This window comes from Prionailurus bengalensis, chromosome E4 (assembly GCF_016509475.1).
Source record: "Prionailurus bengalensis isolate Pbe53 chromosome E4, Fcat_Pben_1.1_paternal_pri, whole genome shotgun sequence".
NCBI classification, from domain to species: Eukaryota; Metazoa; Chordata; class Mammalia; order Carnivora; family Felidae; genus Prionailurus; species Prionailurus bengalensis.
The window spans coordinates 11837080-11862500 of record NC_057360.1 but is presented as its reverse complement, the minus strand read 5'-3'; the positions used below and the strand labels follow the sequence as shown (position 1 = coordinate 11862500).

Sequence of the window (25421 nt, the reverse complement as noted above, 5' to 3'; positions counted from 1 at the left end):
CACGTGAGCCAGCCTCTGCTGGCTTCACGCTTTTCTTCTGCGGCCTCTTTAGCTGCCTGAACCTTCACAGAATTGAAGAGCTCGCGAGGGCCTTGCTCTGGGTTGGGCTTTGGCTTCGGGGCAACACTGTGGCTGTTTGAGCTTCTCTCCAGGCCACTGAAACTTTCTCCATGTCAGTGATGAGGCCATTTCACTTTCTTATCAATTGCGTGTTTCCTGTAGTAGCACTTTTGATCTCCTTCAAGAACTTTTCCCTTGCATTCACAAACTGGCTACTGTTGGGCACAAGAGGCCTAGCTTTCTGCCCGTCCAGGCTCTCGGCTTGCCTTCCTCACCGAGCTTAACCATTTCTAGCTTTTGATTTAAAGTGACAGACGTATGCCTTTTCCTTTCACTTGAACCTTTCGTGGCCACTGTAGGCTTATTCCTTGGCCTCATCTCAATATCGTTGTGTCTCAGGAAAGGGGGAAGTGGAGGGAGACTAGCCAGTCGGTGGAGCAGTCAGAACGCACCCAACTTGCACTGATTAAGTTGGCCGTCTTCTGTGGGTACGCTTCATGGCTCCCCAGAACAACAACAGTAGTAACTTCACAGGTCACCATAAAAAATGTAATAGTAATGAGGGGCGCCTGGGTGGCTCAGTCGGTTGAGCGTCAGACTTAGGCTCAGGTCGTGACCTTGCAGGTTGTGAGTTCGAGCCCCGCGTCGGGCTCTGTGCTGACAGCTCAGAGCCTGGAGCCTGTTTCAGACTCTGTGTCTCCCTCTTTCTCTGACCCTCCCCTGTTCATGCTCTCTCTGTCTCTCTCAAAGGTAAATAAACGTTAAAAAATTCTTTAAAAACAATGCAATAGTAATGAGAAAGTTTGAAATCTTGTGAGAATTCCCAAAATGTGACGCAGAGACATGAAGTGACAGATACTAGAAGAAACCTGGCTCTGACAGGCTGGCTCCACACAGGGTTGCCACAAACCTTCCATTTGTTAAACACACAAATTTGTGAAGTGTAGCACCACAAAATGAGGCAGGCCTGTATATACACCATTTATATGCATAAAAATAGGGGCACCTGGGTGGCTCAGTCGGTTGAGCGTCCAACTTCGACTCAGGTCATGATCTCACAGTTCATGGGTTCGAGCCCCACATCGGGCTCTGTGCTGACAGCTCAGAGCCTGGAGCCTGCTTCGGATTCTGTCTCTCCCTCTCTCTCTGCCCCTCCCCTGCTCACCCTCTGTCTCTCTCTCTCTCTCTCCAAAGTAAATAAACATGAAAAAGACATTTAGATGCGTAAAAATAAATAAGCGGTTGCCTTTCACAAGGAAAAAGACAAATAGAAAACCGGGTCTATACAGTTGCTTTCTGTAGTCGCCTTCACAGTGTTTGCACCTTTCTCTCCGTTTGCTGTGAAGGAACCCGCGCCGGAGCGGCTCCTCGTGCTGAAGGTCCTGTGGGATGACTTCCTGATGTGCTACTCCTCCCGGCCTCTGCTCTGCTGGTCTGTGTGGTGGGCCCTGTCCACCTGCGGCTACTTCCAGGTCGTGAACTACGCACAGGGCCTGTGGGAGACGGTGATGCCCTCTCGCGATGCTGCCATCTACAACGGCGGCGTGGAGGCCGTGTCCACCCTCCTGGGTAAGCGGTGTGGGGCGGCACATTCCCCTGGAGGTTAAGTCCGCCACGATCTGATTTTTCTCTCCCCTCGGGAACTGGAGGTGACCCCCAAGGCCTGGTTTATTTGTTTTGAGCTCTGGCTTTCTGATTTAGGGAGAAATTCAGCAGTGCTCCGGTTGTGGGTGGCCGCGATTTGCAAACTGGAGTCCTTTATACCCTGTCGGGAAACCCAGCGTACTGGTTTGCAGAATTGTCCTCCTATGCGGGTTTGTGCCATCTCCGGGTGTTTTGGGTGCTTCCGTCACTTGATGTGACGCTTGGGAGTGGCATGATACAAGTCTGTGACAATAACTAGCACACGTTGAGTGGTAATATGTACCAAATGCTGTCCTAAGGACTTTTAGGTATATTAACTCAGTCCTCACAAAATTCCTGAGACAGTTACAGTTACAGGAAACCCAGACTGATAGGTTAATAACTCGCCCGAGACAGTACAGATGGTACGTAGTCGGGTTAAGGTTTGAACTCAGAGCCTGTGTCCTTGACCATTATATTCTGTTGTCCCGTTCTAATTTGTTGGCCTATCTCATACGGTTCTTTTTTTTTTTTTTTTTTTTTTTAATGTTTATTTATTTACTTTGAGAGACAGAAGGCGAGAGAGAGGGGCACCCGGGTGGCTCAGTCGGCCGAGCATCATCCGACTTCGGCTCAGGCCACGATCTCGCAGCTCGTGAGTTGGAGCCCCATGTGGGGCTCTGTGCTGACAGTTCAGGGCCTGGAGCCTGCTTCGGATTCTGCGTCTCCCTCTCTTTCTGCCTCTCCCCCTCTTGTGCCGTGTGTGTCTCTCTCTTGTCTCTCAAAAATAAATAAACGTAAAAAAAAAAAAAGGCAAGAGAGAATCCCAAGCAGGCTCCACACTGTCAGCACAGAGCCCAGTGCGGGGCTTGAACTCACGAACTGTGAGATCATGACCTGAAATCAAGAGTCTGGACGCTTAACCGACTGAGCTGCCCAGGTGCGCCCCCTCATAAGGTTTTTAGACGGCATTCCGTGCTTTCTGTAAACACTTCTGAGTGTGTCTGGCACTTAGAAGGCGCTCTGCACATCTTAGCTATGGTTACCAGCGTCATCGTTTTCCCAAAGAGAGGAGATGCCCTTTTGCCATGCTCTGGACTGCTGCTCAGGCAGGAGGAGAGACGATCCCTCCCGCCGTGTCGTGTGGTCAGGCCGGAAGCAGCGGCTCTCTTTGACTCCCGCCTCTGCGTCCGCCTCGGCACCCCGTTCCTTGGCGGCACCCCTGGGTCTGCGTCCTCCCGTCTCCTCGCCAGCTGCTGTCATTCGGTCTCTTCGTGGTCTCTCAGTGGCTCCAAGTTACTTATTCCGTCAAGTCTCAAATTCTCTGCCTTTCCAGGCCCTCCATAATCTTGAGCTACCCTATTTGTAAGTTACGAGATTTTAAAATGTAATAACCCGAGCTGAATTTTTAGTTGATTGAAATCACGTTTGTGGAGCAAAATAACTAGAGCGCTTTTCTCTCCGCATTTTGTAGGTGCTGTTGCCGTGTTTGTAGTCGGCTACATAAAAATATCCTGGTCCACCTGGGGGGAGATGATGCTGTCTCTGTTTTCTCTGCTCATCGCCGCCGCGGTCTACATCATGGATACCGTGCAGAACATCTGGGTGTGCTACACGTCCTACGTCGTCTTCAGGATCATCTACATGTTACTCATCACTATAGCAACGTATGTGTTCTGCCTCAAGGAAGCGCTAGGAAAAGCTGTGACAGGATAAACTTCTTGGTCTCTTCACAAACCCATGAAAAGTGTAGGTTCTCCTCCCGAGGGAGCCTCGAGGGCGAGGTTCATTTACGTCCTTGGTCCCGTAGTCCCGCTCTGTTCAGATGCCTGCACGAGATTTACAGCGTTTGGCAACAAAGTGCCTTTCACTTGGTTGGGAAGGGAATTGCCCAGCAGCAGAAAGAAGGGGCTGCTCTTCATAACTGAAGCAAAAGTCATAACTACCTGGGGAGTAATTCCTGTCTACTCATCCTTTTGTGTTTTGTTTTGTTTTGTTTTGTTGAAGTTTTCAGATCGCTGCCAACCTCAGCATGGAGCGCTACGCCCTAGTGTTTGGTGTCAATACCTTCATTGCACTGGTCCTGCAGACCCTGCTTACTCTCATCGTGGTGGATGCCAGCGGCCTCGGCTTAGAAATTACCACCCAGGTAAGAGTTGTGTTTCGACACGCAAGGTGTTCCAGTCACAACGGCAGGTGATCAGAGTGACCAAGTCGAGCATGCCTACTGCGAGCCAGTTCAAACAGTACAGACAGATATAAAATAAAAAGTAGGAGTGTTCCCTCCTTCCTTTGGCCAACCCCCGTCCTGAGTTCTTTTCTCCCTGGAGGATGGTGGGACCGTCATCTTTTTGGCGAGGACCTAGAACGTTTTTGAGCGTCACTCGAGAGCCTGACAGAGGTGAGAAGTAATGCTGGTGCCCGCCCTCCAGGCCGAGCTTTTCCGCTGCCTCGTCCATCATTACCCTCCATTTTTTTTTAAATTTTTTTTTTTTAACATTTATTCATTTTTGAGAGACAGAGACAGAGCATGAGTGGGGAAGGGACAGAGAGAGGAGGAGACACAGAATCCGAAGCAGGCCCCAGGCTCTGAGCTGTCAGCACAGAGCTCGACGCGGGGCCTGAACCCACGAACTGCGAGATCATGACCTGAGTCAAAGTCAGACGCTCAACTGACTGAGCCACCCAGGCGCCCCCGTTTCCCTCCATTTTTAATTCTGTACGTGGAATACTGGCTCCTGTGTGTGAGACGCCCTGCTTCGACTCACCCTTCTGAAGGCTCCTCCCTTCTTTATTAAAAATGCCGCCCGCCCAAATAGCAAGGTAATGACTTCTGATGAATAGCAGTAAGATTCTTAACATACGACCCATTGAGAAAACACCTGCACAAACGCCCAAAGCCAGCGTGGACACTCTTATTCATTCTGGAACCGTGTGTCGTGGATGCCTTCATGCATTGTGAGTTAGTAGGTGGGGCTTGCTCTGTACTTTGGCAGAATGGGCAACTGAATCAAAAAGTGCCTACCCCACCCCCAGCCCAGCCCACCCCCAGCCCAGCTGAAATGATTCCTTCTCCATTATTCCCTCCACACTTAAGATACTAGTTTTCTTTCGATACAGAGACCCAGCATGTTAGCAGTAATGAACTTGGTACTGAAAAATCTAAAAGAGAAATCGTAATCACAGTTGGTAATGTGCACTAAGTGCTTCCTGTGTGCCAGGCACTCTATAGAATTTTACAGAGCTGCAGGCAGGATTGGACATCGAGAGAACGAGTCTGGGAGATGTTAGGTAACGTTCAGTGTTGTTTAAGGTCACGTGGTCAGTAGTAATGTGGCAAAGCTAGGATTTAAACCAGCTCCAAGGCCTAATTATCTCTCCCTGGATGGTGGTGCCTCAGAAAGGTGGGCGGGGAGTGGGGGGAGTAGAGCGGGAGCGCATTACTTTCTGTTTTCCAGTCACTACCAGCAGTGAAAAGCTTGAGAGGACTTCTCAAGGGTTAGGCGCTCAGATTTGGAATGGAGGGTGGGAGAGAAGCCAAGTGCTTGTCATCCTGCTGTAGAAGCGGCGGGTTTAAAAATACGGAATTACAGAATTTTGCAGGCTGTGCCAGAACTCGGCCATGATTAATTAACAGGTTTCCTATAGGAAAATGTATCCAAATTGTAAAGAACCTGGCTCAGAGTGACACTCTTACCGCACAACCGAGCCAGCTTCTCAGTACGTCGTGAGTTATTTTCAGAAGGTGATGATGAAGATGTTGATAAACTGTATAGTCACCTTAAAATACTGGCCTAGAGAAGATTCTTACAAAAAGTCATCCTACGGCGGAATATAGGAGACTCTCTACTGCCCTCCTCTGGGGAGGAATAGAAGTTCTTTATCTTCAGAATTTGGCCTGGTGGTCGTACTTTAACCTATCAGCTTGAGGGAAGAGACCGTGATGCAATGGTAACAACAGCAACAAAAATAAAAGCAGTCGTATTATCAGCTTTAGCACTGTGTGGATAAACACATATGATTTCATCCCTTCCCAGTGACCCAGTAAAAAATAGGGGATATTGTGACTTCCCGTTTTGTAAATGAAACCCAGGCTCAGAGATGAAGTATTTCGGTCAGAGTCACCCGGCTCGTCGGGGATGGAGTCCAGATTTGCACCGAGGCGGTCAGGCTTCAGTACGACCACGCTGTGCTGCCCCTTGCGCTGCCCGTGCCGGGCACATCGTGTGAGCACACGGTGTTTTTTGAAGGTTTATAGAGACACTGAATATACCTTTAATCATAGGAGGTGTTCACCTATATCCAATACAATGTCTCCTCTTGTAATCGATAATTCTCTAACTTACTTCTTTTCCCTACCCCTTTTAGTTCCTGATCTACGCCGGTTATTTTGCACTCATCGCTGTGGTTTTCCTGGCCAGTGGTTCAGTTAGTATTATGAAGAAATGCAGAAAGCAAGAAGACGCGGAATCAAGTTCTCGAGTAACCACTTTGTGATACACTGCTTAGCAAACTCTGCACAGCAACTGTGCCTGGATATATTTAATTTTTTAGTATGTAGACATGTTTATGAACGTGCTTTTTAAGGCTTCAGAGCAGCCAGTTGACTCTACCTTGTGCTCCTAGAGTAACAATCCTGTTTAGGGGAGTCAGAGGCGAAGTTTATCTCTCGGATTATTTATGGAAGCTAATTTAAGGATTACTGTCTTCTGATAACAAAAGTGAACTTGATTTTGAAAACCGGGTACTCAAGAGCACTCAAGCAACACGTGGCATTTATACTTGACAGTGAGTCTGGTGTCTCAGAGGCCTGGTTCGGGACCAGGGCTCTGCGGGCCACAGGATACCATATTCCAACAGCACCTGTGTCTGTTCAACTTCACTCATATCTCTTTGTTACTCATGTGCATTTGTGTTTCTACAGATGAAAGTTGTTTTTATCACCGGCAATATTTGCTCTGGTTTGGTGTTCTGTCCTGTTGGGAATGTGTGTCATTTCTAATTTTTAGTTATTTTTAAAACACTTATTGTATGAATTGTTCTCAGTTTCCATCTTGACAATTTTGTATTTGTGTAGATGGTCTTTAGAAGTACACTTTTGTGTTATTCATATGCTTCCCAGAGAAGCTCTTTTAGTTAGAAAATAAGGCAAGTTTTGAGGCCTGCTGATAAACAGAAATGAAGACACCTAATCAGAAAACTTAAGTTCTATTTGCCTATCTTTTAGCCTTGAGTATGAAGGACTATTAATCCTATAAGGAGAAGCTCATCTATGAGCTAAAGATACCACTAGCCCAACCAGCTCATTTTGTATTTGCACTCCCTTTTATTTCCAGAATAAAATGAGAAGTCTTTTTTTTTTTAATATCTTCATCCCTATTTATAGTTTTTATATGCTTTGTCCTTCTTATCCAAGATCAAGATGTCATTAGGAGTTAGATTTGTTGGATTATTACGAGGCCTTCTCAAAAACTGAGACTCTTTTTGATTATTTCAATGGGACAGGAACTAGGATAGACCTGATTCCTGCATTTTGTACATTAAATCTGCCTTTGTTTCGAAGGGCGGATCATCTTGGAATATCTGCTTAAAATAATAATTGCTAGTGGTTCCATTTCCAGGGTACTTGGAAAAAATGTTGTGTATACATTTAATTCTGTAATTAGTCTACCAAGTGGCTGCTGGTGTATGTGAGTCATGATAGCTATTTGAAAGCCAACTTTGTTGCCTTATCTTGAAAAAAAACCTAGGTTAATTTATTTAGAATAACACAGGTACACAGTGTGAATACTAGTTTCAGGATTCCGGAATTGACATATGTGTTTAGTGTAAGCGGCAATTCCAGAAGTAAATGCAGATGAGTATAGGTCTTTGCCATTCACCTTCCCTTCTGATCAAGGGAAGGAAAAGAACACTAAGGGAAGGGGAAGCGATATTATGAAAGTACAGCCTCTAATTTTATACCTTATCTTTGGTTTTGCTGCGTAGGGAATTGTTCACTCAGAAACAAGTAGAGAAGTGATGTTCAAGGGACTTTATTTAATGTTTTTTAATAAAATGGGCCATGGTACAATCACATCACTCATGTTACCAAAGCAATATTTCCCTAGAATTCAATTCAAAGTTTGTGGTGCACAACTGGAGCCTTGACTTATTGAAGACAATAACAAGGTCATCTCCTGGCACGTGACCATATTTATAGAACGCCCAGACCAGTTTGCAAGTTGTGCTGTGTGCAGTTTTGCAGAGAAGTGAAAAAAATCTGTACATTTTATCCAACTCTGTATAAATTATGAAATTATTTTTATTAAATAAATATTTTACAACCTATTTTCTCTTTTTTAGTCAGATTATTTTAAATGTATTTGTTTGCTTCAGTGGGAGCTTTGGATTACGTATTGAAACCTTTTCATTGTAAGCCTTCCCTCACCTGGCCTTGGTATTTAACCTTGTTATCCTGTTAATTCCTCCCACTGCTTTGTGATCCTTACCTTGACTCCTCCCCCTTATTTCTGTCATTTTTCCCTGTTATTTCTAGCACCACACTGCCCTGTTTGTTTTCTCGGTCTTCCTCTTGGCACCTCTCATCTCTCTTTTTAAAGCACTCGTCCTTTGAGAAACCAAAAAGACTCACATTCCCTTCAACGTTAACTGACTTTTAAAAATAAAGGAAATTCAGTCAAATCAAGGGCGGAAGGTGCCATGGTAGTTTGCAACTTCCTAGCCTCTTTGTTCCAGCCCCAAATATTCTGACATCCGGGAAAGCACCTTCTTGCCATCAGTTGAGAATCACTTGTTCATTATGTCCCAGAAACCAAGTCACTCGTTTCTCACAGTATCCAAAGGAGTACCTTCCCTTTAATATCCCATCCCTAAATCTGCTTCATTTGAAGCAATTCATTATCAAAGATTCATAAATTTTCATGCCAAAAAGTTTTTTAAAGATATTTTGAAGATAAAGCTTTCTGTCCCTATAGTTCTATCCCCTGTATCTTGATGCCTTTTGGATTGTAAGCCTTCTGTGCTGGGACCGTGTCTTATTTTCGTCTTTTTTGTTGTATAAATCACATCCTAGTGCCATATGAATATTCAACTACATAAATACTATGTAACAGACTTAATACCTGCCAGTGTAACAGCTAAATGCCATTACTTTTTTTAAAGTGCATCAAATGTACTTAACAGGAAATGTTAAGATTAAAATGCTTATCAATGACCTCCATTCCACTAGACGGTTTATTCATGGCATTGTGCTCAACATGATCGAGATTGGACACCTGTTTGTTTTACTTACTATGGTGGCCTCCTTGTCACTAATCCCTTACACCTGAATAACATGTTTTAGTTTGGAAAAGGCATTTGTGAACATCCCCTCCTTTGATTCTGGGAAAGGATCTTGTGGAGGTACTGATTACTTTTTCATCAAGTGATGCTGGTATGATAGAAGGGAGTTCAAATTGCTAGGTTTGCCACTCAAAGCAGGGCAGCAGTAGGGAAGTCACTCTGTTGACCTTCAGTGTCCTCATGGGTAAGTGGGAATGACCCACAAAGACAAGAAAGCATATCCGAAAGCACCCGCACACTGGAGACACAGTACGGGACTGAGAAATCTGTTCCTTCATCCTTTGTGTTTACAATTAGCTTGTAGCCGCGAATCTCAAAATTGCACTTTTCAAGGGAAGCTTTTTTTTTTTTAATGTTTCAATCAAAATGGAAACAATCACAGGCTTTCAAACACCTCCTCCCCCTTTATTTTTTATTTTTTGATGTTTATTTTGGAAAGACAGAGCATGAGTGGGGGAGGGGCAGAGAGAGAGGGAGACACGGAATCCGAAGCAGGCTTCAGGCTCTGAGCTGTCAGCACAGAGCCCGATGTGGGGCTCGAACCCACGAACTGCAAGATCATGACCCCAGCCGAAGTTGGATGCTTAATCCGCTGAGCCACCCACGTGCCCCTCCCCTTACTTTTATATTCTGGAAAGCTCTTCAGGGGATACAACAGATGAAAAAGTCATGATTCCTGCTCCCAAGGAATTTAAAAATGGGAAACTCGAACAACATAAATGTCCAACTGTCTTAAAAAATAGTAGCAGATGCCATTAACCATTTTCCATTAAGAATTAAAAAGCCTTGTCTCCAAGAGAACAAGGACATTGGGAAAACCCTAAGTGACTTCCTGGAGGAGATGGCATTTAGGGTAGGATTTTTAACAGAAATTTGGAAACGGGAACCAGTGTAGTGGAGAAAGAGGCATAAATAGTTCAGAAGGCCCAAATACGTCGGGGTGTATTTGAGACCGGTAGGTGCACTGTACGATCAGCAGGGACTGGAGAGAGGTTGTGACAAAGCTGGACAGTTTGGGTTCGTTTTCTAATGTTTATTAATTGGACATGGGGGTAATGATTAAGCTTATATTCATTATATTCAAGAAAGTTAATCTGGCAGTACAGTATAGGAGTATTTTACGGGAAGATAACCACCTAAAACTTCTAGTCGAATGGCCATTTCAATTGGCTAGGTGTAGGTGAGGAAGGCCTTTTTGACTTGGCAGTGTAAGAAACAGGACTGACTTGAGGTTACTAATTCTAGAATGTGTGTCTGTTTCAAAGGTGGCTTAAAAAGTGTAAACAAGCACACAAGGTCACGCATCTGTAAAGTGGAGAAGCCGGTTTGGGATTCTGAATCCCACCCTACATTGCAAATTACCGGTCACTTCTGCCCTCCCCTCCCTAGCCGCCCCCCCCCCCCCCCCGCCCCCAATCCCTATCAAGTCTGCAGGGGTGAGACCGCAGTGGCTAGAGGGGCGGGGAGGAGCAGACGCAGCTCTGACAGCGGAGCTCGGGAGGGGAAGAATGCCAGGCAGGGCACCAGTAGCTGCAGGATGGACGCACTGAGGGGCTGACGAGTGAGGGGCCCCGGGTACAAGCTGAGGGTTCAGGGTGAGGCAAAGCTGTCCAAAACCCCCGGGCCTCGCTTAGGGAAGGCGGCTCTAGACCCGAGGTCTGCCTGCGGGCCTGTGGGAGGCGGGGCGTGCCGCCTCCCTCGCTCCTCCCCCCCGCCCCCGCCCCGCTCCCCATCCCGCGCCTGCGCCCTGCCGCAGGCCCCTGCGCGCGGCGGGCGGGTGTGCCGGGCCGCAGGTTCCTGCCGCTCCAGGCAGTGGGGCCGGGCCGCGCGCGGCAGTTGCCCTGTGTGTGAAACTGAGGCCCCACATACCACACCCACCCGGGCGTAAGGGAAACCCTCGGGGAAGGGCTTGTGCTGTGCGGGGCGACCTGCCGTCCAGGGCGTTTAAAACGTCTTCGGTAATCTGTATGGGCTGCTGGAAATCACTCTGAAATCGTTTCTCGTTGCCAAATTGCCTTCTTTTAAAATAAGTGAACTAAAGGGGCGATAGCTTTTTCCGGAGGAAGAATCTTACCCTCCAGAAGAATCGCAGCTCAGAAAACGCAACCTCCTGCCCCCAATGCTGAAATGTTAACGGAAACTATTGAATACTTAAATAGTTAAAACCCCTGAGCATATTCATCTGTTTGATATAGTTCCAATTTCTCCTCTCAGCAGCGCCCCCCCCCCCCCTTAAAGTATCAAACTGTATGCCTTGACTGTCATTCCCTGCAGGATGCCTAAAATCCTGGAGGACCTACCTGCAGTGTTCTGCGAGTGTTGACAAGGGTAAACCTTGAACTCTAGATCAGTATTTACAGATCGAGGGACAGAAACAGCCACCTAGAAATTCTTGCTCCTGTCTTGTGCTTGACAGATTAAGAGGCCATGGGTCAGAATGTGTCCATAGTGGGAAAGTATCCTAGTCAGTTTAAAGATCTGTCCTTATCTCCAACTCTTGTAACTAAGAACCAGTAATAGTTTTTGATGCTGTCTTCCCCACCCTGATTTTTTGTTTCACCTTTGTCTCCTTTCCTTAGGTATAAGCCATTTCTTACCCAAAGTCATTCCTCCATATCCACTTTGATTAAAAAAAAAAAAAAAAAGGATCTGGAGATGCCTAGTGGTAGAAGGGACTCTAGCCTAAACCAGAGATTCTAAGTGGGAGTTAAAATGGCCCCGGATGGGAAGAAACCCTTGGCTTATGGCAGAAGCAGGACTTTAAAAAGTTATCTCTGGAATCACTAAATTCTGCTCTTGAAATCATTATTATGCTATATGTTAACGAACTTGGATTGAAATAAAATCTTTAAAAATTTTAAAAAATTAAAATTATCTCTAGAGAAAAGCATTCCCTCTTAAGCCCTTGCACTGATAGAGTTATACAGTGTGGAATGGAAAAGCACAGAGAAAAGGATGCCTTCATCTTCAATAAATAGCCTTCTAAGGGGTGAGCGGAAATCCCACCTCACAAGGCACAATAAAATTTTACTAATTGAGTCTACTTGTGGTTGGCAAATATTTTGGTTCCATGGTTATTTTAACCTCATTTCATGATTTTGAGAGCATTGTGTGTTTACGGTGGGAAATCTGAGACAGAGAAATGTGTTGGTTTACAAGCGCCTCGGGAGCCTTCCAGGTGTAACGTGAAAGTGGCCTCCTTACTGAAAGCAGGGAGAGACCGAAGAAAGAGGCCGCTCCAGACTGGTAGGTGGCAGGTTGAATAAGCAAAGGGAACGCAGGTACGAGGCTTATCTTGGGCTGCTGCAAGATGAGTGGATCCTTGCGCCCACCCACCAAATCTTGTAAGTTTGTGTGGATGCCTTCATCATGCTGACCGTGCGTATCATCTCAATACCACATCACTATTTTAAGGCTAGGCACTTGGACAGCTGCTGGGAGCAGGAAAGGCAAGCAGAATGCACATTCCAAGGACAGGGGAGGGGATGTGGAGCCTCCGGTTGCCAGGGTACAGCTCACAGGCCAACCAGTTGTCATGTCCTCTCAATGACCTCCCTCAACAGCAAAAGAGCATAAGAAATGTTATTACTCTTAATATTTGTCAACTCTAGGGGCGCCTGGGTGGCTCAGTCAGTTAAGCATCCGACTTCGGCTCAGGTCATGATCTCACAGTCTGTGAGTTCGAGCCCCGCATCCGGCTCTGTGCTCACAGCTTGGAGCCTGCTTCAGATTCTGTGTCTCCCTCTCTCTGACCCTCCCCCGTTCATGCTCTGTATTTCTCTGTCTCAAAAATAAATAAACATTAAAAAAAAAGTTTTTTTTTTTAAATTTGTCAACTCTAATCCCATATGTACAATTATTATCCTCTCACAGCCCCAAGAAACCACAGTAAAGCATGAACAGTTAATAGGATACTTGGTGGCAGATCCCTCTCGGGTCAAATACATAAAATATTTGCTGTTGGAAATTTCTAAGTTATTACAAATTAAATATCTTATTTTGAAAACAACCAAAGACATAAAGCAACCACAAGTGAGAGTCAGCAGAAACAATGAACAACAGATAAGAGTCTCAATGTCTTCAGATACTGGGATTATTAGATACAGAGTTTAAGATGAATATGTATAAAATTCTAAATATAAAAGATGATATCAGAGCACCTGGGTGGCTCATCTGGTTAAGCATCTGGCTCTTGATTTCGGCTCAGGTCATTGGTAAGATGGAGCCTGGCATCTGGCTCTGCACTGACAGCATGGAGCCTGCTTCGGCGTCTCTCTCTCCCTCTCTCTCTGCCCCTCCCCCCTCTCTGGGACGCACACGGGCACTCTCTGTATCTCAAAATAAATAAACATTTGAAAAATATATTAAAACTCAAGATCACAAAAATGAGCATGAACAAGAGGCTAACCAAAATGAAAGGACTGATTTGAAAAAGCCCATAAAGATTGATTTTAGAAATTAAAAATAGAAACATTTGAGTTAAAATTCCATAGGTCATGCCTCAGAAATTGCTGGCGGGGAGTGTAAATCGGTACCACCCCTTTTAATAGCATGTTGCGGCATTGATCTTTAAATTCAAAGATGTGCATGCGCTGTGACCCAGCAATTCTGCTCCTACGCATATGCTATAGAGCTGCGTTTTCTCACATGGTAAGTCCCAGACACTTGTGCCCACTGGGCACTTAGGCATGTGACTCTACAGGAATGAATAATTGTTGCCACAAGCAACAGTTTCAATGAATCCTATAATTTTGAGTAAAAGAACTAAGACACACCAGAATATATCAATGCAACCCTATTTGTTCAAAAGCGGACAAACCATATTGTTTAAATCTATATAACATAAGTAGTAAAGGTATCAGACAAAAATGATGACTATGAAAGCCAAGCGTCTACTTTTAAGGAACGGAAGAGAGGTATGGTTACTTCAAAACTATTACAATCCACATTACTTAAAGAGATAAATGAGTCAGGGTATTTTCATTCTTTGGAATAATGGAGATAAAAAAAAAAATCCATTCCTCCTGTGTTACCTATATTGTACTCCAGTAGTGGTGAAATATAGATTCCATTTTTTCCTGATGAAAAGCATTATAGTACTATAAAGCATTGTAGTAATGTAAAAAAAAAAAAAAGACATCTAAAAGAAAGAGGTTATGCTTTTGTCTGCCTACTGCAAAAATGGCTCTTTTATAATGAAAAGACACTCCGAAAATAGAAAATGTCAGCTGTGGGTTTGAAACTGTTTCAAGAATGCATCTGTTGAATCCTCAAGAAGAAAGAGAACCAAAAGCGACGACTTGTGTAAAGCTATGGAGAATGCACGGGTGTCATCCAGATGGAGAAGCCTGGCGTCACTTTGGAACCAAAGGCCACGGCTACCAGGTGGAGGTCATTTCAAAATTCGTTTAACTGGGATTCATCAGCTACGCAGGTGTTTTGTCCCCTTGCTCCTATTGTGGCAGTCATGATTCCACGAATGCGTTTTCTCCCTGACGCCCTCGTGGAGGAAGGGGCATTCAGTTTTTGTTCTTTTAAATTTGAGCCCGGAAAGCTGGGGGGTGGGGGCTGGACCTGAGGGGAGCGGAGATTGCCTGTAGAGAACAAAAGGTGAGCACTGGGGGAAAGGTGGGAGAAGAGCAGAAAGGAGAGTGAGTATGGGAGCAGTGCTGCCGAGGTCAGAGGCTCTGCACCACACTTGTAGTCATACGGCTCTTTGCCATAATGTTGATGCAGAGGAAGCAACAAAAATAGGGGCTTCCTGAGAACGCGGCAGATTCTGTGTCCCTCTAGAAGAGGCTGAATGATTGTGTATCTGCATATTATACTGGGAGAGGGTTGTACAAAAATCCAGCAGTTTATAAAAAGTCATTTAGAGGGGTGCCTGGGTGGCTCAGTCGGTTAAGCGTCTGACTCTTGATCTTGGCTCAGGTCTTGATCTCTGGGCCGTGAGTTCAGAACCCACCGTTGCCCAGCTAGCAATGGTGGGCACAGTAAGATGGTCAACAGACCTTAAAGGATGGCGGTTAAGGTTCTTTACAGCCTTCCCTACCTGATTTTCCAGCTTTGTTTCACATCCTACACTATTCCAGAATACATCTTGTGGTGTTAACGTTCTCTACCAGCCTCAGCTTCTGTATATTTGCACATGCTTCTAGAATGCTCTCATCCCCATTTCTGCCTCTGGTATCCAACTTATTCATCAAGATTAGCTCAAGTGCCACTTTTTGTTGATAGCCTTCCCTAATGTTCCTCATGACCATATATACACTCAGCTATGTATTGTGGTCATTTGTATGAAAATATACACTTCAATCTATTTGAAGGCAGGAATGTGTTTCGTTCATTGTTTGTCTCTTACTACCTAGCACAATACCCTATAAAATTTCACTGAATTGACTGATTAAAATGGAGGTTTGTAAGTTTTTCTTAGGTTTACATCTTTAGTGATAGGATTTCTTTGGGAAATATGGTCTAGATCTTACAATTTCAAACCTAGTGACTAAAGACAACTCTGGCTTTATTACTGATACGCCTGTGACCTACAGGAATAAAATATATACTGGTGAAGCTCTTAAAATATGTCACCGCATCACTGCTGGTTTGATGGGAAAGTCTGCTGAATTGTCTGCTATGTACGAATATCGACACTTTAGAAAAGAACCCTGCCTCAGGTTGTAACAGGTACTCCTGTAAGAAGGGCTATGGCTGGGGCGCCTGGGTGGCGCAGTCGGTTAAGCGTCCGACTTCAGCCAGGTCACGATCTCGCGATCCGTGAGTTCGAGCCCCGCGTCGGGCTCTGGGCTGATGGCTCGGAGCCTGGAGCCTGTTTCCGATTCTGTGTCTCCCTCTCTCTCTGCCCCTCCCCCGTTCATGCTCTGTCTCTCTCTGTCCCAAAAATAAATAAACGTTGAAAAAAAAAAAAATTAAAAAAAAAAAGAAGGGCTATGGCTCAGCTGAGCAGTCTCAGCTCAACTCCTCTAGGGGTAGGAGTTACTGGAGTCCAATTCTCCCTTGGAAATTTCCTCATTAGATCAGAGGTAATGATGATTTACAAACCATCTGAAGGCTGAGCTTGTGGGTGGATGAATGAGGAAAAACCTAGAACCAGAAGTAAGATTACACAAGTCATAGACCAGGGAAAAGAACTTATAAATCATATATCTGATAAAAAAATTGTACCTGGAATACATAAAGAATCCTTACAACTCAATTACAAACAAATAATAACCCCATTTAAAAATGGGCCAAATACTTCAATGGACATTTCACCAAAGAGGACATACTAATGGCTAACAGATATATGAAAAGTGCCTAACATCATTAGTCATTAGGTAAATGAAAATTAATACCAAATGAGTTGCCACTACACACCCTTGAAGAAGTTATAATTTAGAAAAGGAGAAAATACCAAGTACTGGTCAGGATGTGAATGAACTGGAATTCTCATGTTACTGGTAGAAATGTAACACAGTACAGCCACTTTTGAAAACTACCAATAATTACCTACAACGCAACAATTCCACTTAGAAATCTAACCAAGAAAATGAAAACGTGTTCACACAAAGACTTGTACACAGATTTTCATAGCAACATTAGTTGTGATAGTCAAAAGTAGAATCAGCTCGAATGTTCATCAACTGGTGGGTGGGTAAACAAATGTGGTACATCCATACAGTGAATACTATAGTCTGAAAAAAAGGAACAAAATACTGATACATACTACACAATAGATGAGTTCAAAAGCATTATGCTAAGTGATAGAGGACAGATAACAAAAGACTACACACTGTCAGAAAGAACGGTGATTGCTCAGGGCTGGAGAAAAGGGAAAATAGGGAGTTAATGTTTAATGAATATAAAGTTTCAATGTGGGAAGATGGAAAAGTTCTGTAGATAAAGGGGGAAAGTAGCCATTGTGAAATATGCCTACAGCCTTTTCCAAAACAAAGACCTACTCTTCAGGGAAAAAGACAATAAGAGCCTTAACTTATGTGGGGGAAGGGCATTTTCTCATCTCCAGCTCTCTGTAGGGCTTCTTTCTCACCTAAATGCAATGGAGGAGGAAGCTAACAAACACTTGTGAAGACACAGGCCTACTCAAAGGTTGAGATTTAACCATAAGGTTATGCAGTGATTCTCTTCTACCAAACCATACCACCGGACCAATAGGTCTCCAGTATAATAACACTGAATTACAGCTGAAGGAGTGGCAAGACACAGAGTCTCTCGGAAAAGGAGTTCTTATGGAAGCCCAAAGTCTAGAGAAAGCTACAGAAAACATTAAACACAGCCCAACTCCTAGCCAGATTAACATAAAATTTCACACTAAAGCCCTATTTACTTCATGATGCATCATATCCAGCTTTCGACAACAACAAAGAAGTGTACGAGTCATACTAAAAGGCAAGAAAAACACAGTCTAAAGAGACAAAGCATCACAACTAAAGTCAGGTTGACACACATATTAGAATTATCAGACTGGGAATTTAACTATGGTCAAAATGTTTAAGGGCTTTTGTGGAAAGTTTAAGACAACATGCATGAACAGAGATATGGAAACTCTAAGAAATAATCAAAGGAAATGCTAGAAATCAAAAGCACTGTAACAGAAATGAAGAGTGCCTTTGGTGGGATCATCAGTACTCTTGACATGGCAGAAGAAAGAACCAGTGAGCTTGAATATCAGTCAAAGGAAACCTCTCAAAATGAAATGCAAATAAATGAAAAATAGGATATCCAAAGGATAACCTACATGCAATTGGAATATTAAAAGGAAAAGAAGGAGAGAATGGAGCCAAAGAAATCTTTAAAGTAATAACAAAGTAATAATATTCCAAGAACTTTCCAAAATTAATGATTGGCAGCAAACCACAGATTCAAAAACCCCAGAGAAAACTAAGCAGGATAGATATAGATATAGATATAGATATAGATATATAGATACAGATATAGATATACAGATATAGATATACAGATATAGATATAGATATATAGATATATAGATATAGATATAAAATCTCTACCTGGTCATGTCATGTTGAGACTTCAGAAAATCAAAAACAAATGTTAAAATCTTGAAAGAAGCCAGAGATGGGAAAAAAACCCACCTATGGAGGAACAAGGAGACTTACAGCAGACATTTGTCAGAAACCAGACAAACAAGAGGAGAATGCAGTAGAATATTTAACGTATTGAAAGAAAAAACCCCACCAACTTAGAATTCTATATCCAGCAAAATTATCTTTCATGAGTGAAGGATAAAAACCTTCCCAGAAAAGAAAACCTGGGATAATTTACTGCAAGGAAGAAATGTTATAATGTTCTGCTCTGCAAGAAATATTCAAAGAAGTTCCTCAGGGAGAAGGGAAATGATACAGATCAGAAACATGGATCTACACAAAGAAAGGAAAATCTCAAGGAAGGAATATATGAAGTTCAGATAAAGTCTTTTGCTTTTCTTATTCTTAATTTATTGAAAACTAAACTTTAGACTTAAAATTAATAATAGAAACAATATATTGGGTGATTATAGCATATGGATAAATGAAATAAATGAAAGTGATGTCACAAGGGTCAGGAGGAAAGAATCATGGATAATCTACTATAAGGTACCTGCACTACATAAAATTAGCATTAGATTAGCTTAAAATGGACATTGTAAGGTCTGGGGCAACCAGCAAATTTTTTTATTAAGAAAATATGATTGCTATCCTAAGAGAGGAGGTAAAATAGGTAATATAAAAATTACCAATTAAAACCAGAGAAGGCAGAAAAAGAGGGAGAAGAAAGTAACAAGGGAGAAAGTAACAAGAAAGTAACAAGTTAAAAACATGGTAATTATACTGATAATTATATCAATAATCACTTTAAATATAAATGATCTAAATACAACAATTACAGGACAGAGATTGTCAGAGTGAATAAAAAACAAATCCAACAATAAGTCGTTTATAAGAAACCCACTTTATTTTTTTAATGTTTATTGATTTTTGAGAGAGAGGGAGAGAGAGGTGGGGGAGGGCAGAGAGAGAGGAAGACACAAAATCCAAAGCAGGCTCCAGCACAGAGCCCGAGGTGGGGTTTGAACCCATGAACCGCAGGATCATGACCTGGGCCAAGTTGGATGCTTAACTGACTGAGCCACCCAGGTACCAAAACCCACTTTAAATATAAAGACACATGTAGATTAAAAGCAAAGGTTGAGAAAGATATGCTAACACCTGTGGGGAAATAGGTTCAAGAATTCCTTTATACTTACATAAGCGGGTTAGAAAAAAGCTTAGGGCGGAAAGCCGCTGCGACAGGGTGAAAGCGCCCAAGGTGAGTTAGTGAGATACCGTAATGGGATCACGAGTAACTTGTTGTATCACCTGCAGGAAATTACTTTCCATCTGGCGCCAATATACTTTGATCACAAACACCACTTGGCCTAGCCCCACCCCCACAACCCCCCCTCCCCCCAGGTCCTCTGCTTGTTACACACAAGTTAATGATTACTATCTGATTGTTTTCTTCACATTCACCACATGTGTGAGATCTTGAGAGGTCAATAAATACAGAGACAAAACCCCGGTTCGGGGCTCTTGTCTCCCCCCTGGATATTAGCCCTAATTCAATTGTATTCAATTCTGCGGCTGCTGTCTTGCTGTTGAAGAGAGAACTGCAGACTCAGAGTCTGCGACAAACACTCATTAAAAGAAAGCTGAAGTAGCAATACGCTTTCAAACAATCAGAATAAGGACAATTATCAGAGATGAAGAAGGGCATTACATAATGATAGAGGGGTTCATTTTCCAAGAAGACATAACAATTCTTAATATGTACGCACTTAACACAGAACATCAAAATATATAAGACAAAAACTGAGAACTAAAAGGAGAAACAGAAAAAAAATCCACTATTACAGTTATTATAGTTAAAGACTTCAACATACTCTTTTAGTAATTGATAGATCAAAAAGGCAGAAAATCAGTAAGGATATGATCTACCTGAAAAACATCATTTAACATCATTTAATCATGTGCCATTGAATTGGCACATACAGACTGCTCCATCCAGTAACAGCAGAATAATTCATTCTTTTCAAATTTGAATAGACAATCACCACAATAGGCCACATTCTGGGCTATAAAACACACCTTTACAGATTTGAAAGTATAGAAATCATACAAATTAGATTCTTAGACTATAATACAATTAAACTGCATAACAGAAAATGCATAACAGAAAAATAACTGTAAAACCTCCAAGTATTTGGAGATTAAACACCACACTTTTAAATAACATGTGTCAAAAACAAGTCTCAAAACAAACATGAAAATATTTTGAACTAAATGAAAATACGAATTATCAAAATTCATGGGATGAGCCAGAGTTGTTTAGAGGAAAGTCCATAACATTAAATACATATATTAGAAAAGAAGGAAGATCTAAAATTAATAATTTGAGCATCCACCTTAGGAAACTAAAGAAGGGCAACTAAAACCTCAAGCAAGCAGAAGAAAAGAAATAGTAAAATTAGGAGAGAAATAAATGAAATTTAAAGCAGGAAATAAATAGAGAAAAATCAAGGAAGCATAAAGGTATTCCTTTAAAGAAATCAGTAAAAAGCAATAACCTGTAGCTAGGCTAACTAAGAAAAAAAAAGAGAAAAGATACAAATTATCAATATCAGAAATGAAAGAGGGATCATTACTACTGATCCCAGGGACACTTAAGGACAATAAATAAATAATATGAAAGGTCTGGGCCCCCAAGTTTGATAATTTAGATGGAATGGACTAATCACAATCTATAACAATAGTTATAGTTAACTATTAAAGAACTATTAAAGAAACTGAATCACTAATCAATAACCATCCAAAAAAGAAAGCATTAGGACTGGATGGTTTCAGTGATAAGTTTTGCCAAATACATAAGGAAGAAATGATACCAATTTTCTACAATGTCTTCCAGAAAACAGAAGCAGAGGCAACTCTTTCTATGAGTTCAACATTACCCCAACGCCCCAAACAAATAAAGACATTACAAGAAAGAAAACCACGTAGCAAGACCTCTCACGAACATAGACACAAAAATCCTCAACAAAATATTCGTGGATTGAATTTAACAATGTATAAAAAGAATTATACACCACAAGTGAGATTTATTCCAGATGTGCAAGGTGGTTCAACATTTAAAAAATCAATCAATGGAATATACACAAATATTGAATCATTATGTTATACAACTGAAATTAACATAATGTATGTCAATTAGATCTTTTTTTTTATTTTTTTATTAAAAAAAAATTTTTTTTTTCAATGTTTATTTATTTTTGGGACAGAGAGAGACAGAGCATGAACAGGGGAGGGGCAGAGAGAGAGGGAGACACAGAATCGGAAACAGGCTCCAGGCTCTGAGCCATCAGCCCAGAGCCTGACGCGGGGCTCGAACTCACAGACCGCGAGATCGTGACCTGGCTGAAGTCGGACACTTAACCGACTGCGCCACCCAGGCGCCCCAATTAGATCTTAATAAACAAATAAAACCTCCAACTTAGAGAAAAAAAAAAGTCAATGTAATCCATCCCATCAATGGGGTAAAGAGGAAAGATAATGTGAACATAACAGCTGAAGCCGAAAAAGCATGTGACACAATTTGATAACCATTCATGATAAAAATTCTCAGTATACTAAGAGGGGGATGTTTTCAATTTGATAAAGAACTTACAAAAAAAAACCCTACCCTTAATATCATACTTAGTGGTGAGAAATTAGGCACTTTCCTCCTAAGATCAGGAACAAGGCAAGGATGTGAATGCAAATATCTGGGGAAGAACATTCCAGGTACAGACGCAATAGCAAAGTTGGGAATGAGATGCTTGAGGAACAGGGAGGAGGTTGGTTAGAGTGTTTTGAGTATGAAGCATAAGCAGGAACGTAGTAGGAGGTGACGTGACAGGAGTAAGAAGAGGCCTAATTCTGCAGAAACTTGGAAGCAAAGTCAGGAGCTTAGATGTTATGATAATGGCATTGGAAAGCTAGCGAGAGGTATGATGGCACTTAAATTTTTAAGAGTGTTTTGGTTGCTGACACGAACTGTGGCAAGCTACGTTCTTGGCAGGTGTTCACTCTGCATCTGGATTCAGAAGATAAGGTGAGTCTATTATCGGCTAATGCTAAATGTACTCTCTTGCATATCCAATTTTTGTAACGAGCTTTAACAAAATTGTCAACCCCAGTATGTAGCCACCACAGCTTTTGAATTGGTATTACAAGGCAGGAGGCGTTCACCAGGCATAGCTGACCAAGAGAAAAAAGGTGGAAAAATACAAAGCCAATTTTTAAAATATGTGGTTTTGAGTGTCATTTTTCTAGATTAGCGAAAATATGAACAGACATAAGGAACCTCTCTATGTCTTTGCTGTAAAAATGCTATTGAAGGTCTGGTCTTTAATGCCACTCACGACTCCTACTAAAAACCTTACCTAAGAAATTCTTTTAAAAATTAATGCCAGGACAAGTTTTTCCTGAGGAACATGGGTTAGTATTTCTTTCTGATAAGAACTAAATAATATACTTTATTTCCTTTTTTTTTTTTTTTTTTTTTACACTGGCTACTTGAAATTTTAAACTCAGCTAAGACTGAACTGACTCTCAATGTTGGCATGTTGGCATTCTCTTATCTCTATCCACCACCCATTGTATTTAGGACGTTATTGCAAAGCGGCTTCAACTCCGGTGTAGGTTGAGAATAAATTTATGGAGTGACGTTAACAGTAAAGAATGTAAGTGAATACAGAGGACGACAGAGACTTTACTTAAAAGCATTTTTAGGACAATCAAGTGAACTGACATACATTTCCTCACCTATGAGTCAGTTGTTCTTTGCTCTAGCAGAGCACATCAGCAGAAGACAGGCTCATTCTTATCGGGGGTCATCAACACCATGTGTATACTTTAAATAGAGGCTTTGCAGTCAAGCTTCCTTATTATTTTTTTGCTTTTCATACTAAATATGTATGTCTGGGAGTCAAGGAAGTGAAGTGTCTACTGTAAAATTGCACTGAAAACAGTGAGACTGACAGCATAGCTCAGCAAACGGCACTGATGTTCAAACATTTATGGGTAGACAGTTTCAAATAATAATTATTTATTAAGCAATGAAACACCACTTATAAAAGGAGGGTTTTCCAGTCAACTATTTAAAAGGTAAATTATATTTGCTGCTTTTCTCAAAGGCCAACCTCTGATTCATTTTCTTTTCCATGATAATTTATTGCCATCATATCCTTCTCCAGTTAAGGGTTGATTACAGGATTCTCAGTCACATACTGAGTAAGCTAGAGCCTCACAGCAGGAGATCCTTGAAACTTCTGCCTCATGGGGGTTGGGCATACATCAAAAGTACTGAACACAAGAAGCAAGTGCTAAACAAAGCTGCTGAACAAAGAAAAATAATGACAGTGTAAATAATTTTTTCAAATTAGAGTGTCAATCCTAAAATTTGCAAGAAACCATAAAAGACCCCAAATAGCCAAAGCAATCCTGAAAAAGAAAAGCAGAGCCAGAGGCATCAGGATTCCAGACTTCAAGCTATATTACAAAGCTGTAGTCATCAAGACAGTATGGTACTGGCTCAAAAATAGACACATAGATCAATGGAACAGAATAGAAAACCCAGATGTGGTCCCACAATAGCATAGTCAACTAATCTTCAACAAAACAGGGAAGAATATCCAATGGAAACAAGACAGTCTCTTCCACAAATGGCATTAGGAAAACTGGACAGTGACATACAGAAGAATGAAACTGGACCACTTTTTTTTTACACCATATGCAAAAATAAATTGAAAATGGATGAATGGCCTAAATGTGAGACAAGAAACCATCAAAAACCTGGAGAAGAACACAGGCAGCAAAGTCTGTGACCTTGGCCAGAGCAACTTCTTACTAGACATGTCACTGGAGGCAAGAGAAACAAAAGCAAATATGAACTATTGGGACCTCATCAAGATAAAAAGCTTCTGCACAGCAAAGGAAACAATCAACACAATGAAAAGGCAGCCTACAGGATGGGAGAAGATATTTGCAAATGACATCTGATAAAGGGTTAGTATCCAAAATCTGCAAAGAACTTATCAAACTCAACACCCAAAAAAGAAATAATCCAGTTACAAAATGGGCAGAAGACATGAATAGACATTTTTCCAAAGACATCCAGATGGCTAACAGACACATGAAAAGATGCTCAACATCACTCATCATCAGGAAAGTACAAGTCAAAACCATGATGAGATACCACCTCACTCCTGTCGGAATGGCTAAAATTAACAACACAAGAAACTACAAAGTATTGGCGAGGGTATGGAGAAAGGGGAACCCTCTTACACTGTTGGTGGGAATGCAAACTGGTGCACACACTCTGGAAAACAGTATGAATGTTCCTCACAAAGTTAGAAATAGAATTACCCTATGATCTAGCAATTGCACTACTAGGTATTTATCCAAAGGATAAAAACACTGATTCAAAGGGGCACATGCACCCTGATATTTATAGCAGCATTATCAACAATAGCCAAACTATGGAGAGAGCCCACATGTTCATCAACAGATGAATGGATAAAGAAGATGTGACATATATATATACAATGGAATATTACTCGGCCATCAAAAGGAATGAAATCTTGCTACTTGCAATGACACGGATGGAACTAGAGTGTATTATGCTAAGCAAAATAAAAGTCAGGCAGAAAAAGACAAATACAAATGATTTCATTCATATGTGGAATTTAAGAAACAAAATGGATAAACATATGGGAGTGGAAAGAGAGAGGGAAACAAACCATAAGAGACTCTTAATGATAGAGAACAAACTGAGCATTGATGGAGGGAGGTGGGTGGGGGGGTGGGCTAAATGGGTGATGTGTATAAAGGAGGGAACTTGTTGAGTTGAGCACTGGATGTTATATGTAAGTGATGAAGCACTGAATTCTACTCCTGAAACCAATATTACACTCTATGTTAACTAACTAGAATTTAAATAAAAATTTGGGAAAAAAACACACACAAAAAACTAGAATGTTTAAGGAATGTATTGCTGGTGTACAAGCTAAAAGTGTGTTTATCCTGCTGCTGAAGGTCACAAGCAAACTCGAGCCCCAGTCTTCAGTGTGATATACTCATCACAGTTACAGAAAGAAAGTCTTGATGGGGGGGGGGGGTACTTGTCATATTTTCATCATAGCTATTTCTAGTTAAGTGATATATCTGATGTCAATCTATGCCAAATCTGTAAGTAATTCTAAGAAAAGTTTCAAATGTCACCTCAATAAGGTTTACTGGACTACTTTATGTACAAGTTCAACCCCGCTTTCAGAATGCACCCCTATACTTCTGATCCTCTTGTTT

General features: G+C 41.9%; 1 protein-coding gene and 1 long non-coding RNA gene across 3 annotated transcripts in view; one reads left to right on the top strand and one right to left on the bottom strand.

Moving 5' to 3' along the window:
• Positions 1-8013, top strand: part of SLC19A2 (solute carrier family 19 member 2) — a 23247-nt gene extending 15234 nt beyond the window's left edge. Inside the window, exons 3-6 of the mRNA XM_043567950.1 lie at positions 1407-1629; positions 3158-3350; positions 3691-3832; positions 6052-8013. Of these exons, the coding sequence (XP_043423885.1) occupies positions 1407-1629; positions 3158-3350; positions 3691-3832; positions 6052-6180 (687 nt within the window). The 3' untranslated portion in view covers positions 6181-8013. The remainder of the gene's footprint in view (positions 1-1406; positions 1630-3157; positions 3351-3690; positions 3833-6051) is intronic.
• LOC122475844 overlaps positions 1-25421 on the bottom strand; it is a 45844-nt gene that overhangs the window by 13697 nt on the left and 6726 nt on the right. The window lies entirely within an intron of this gene.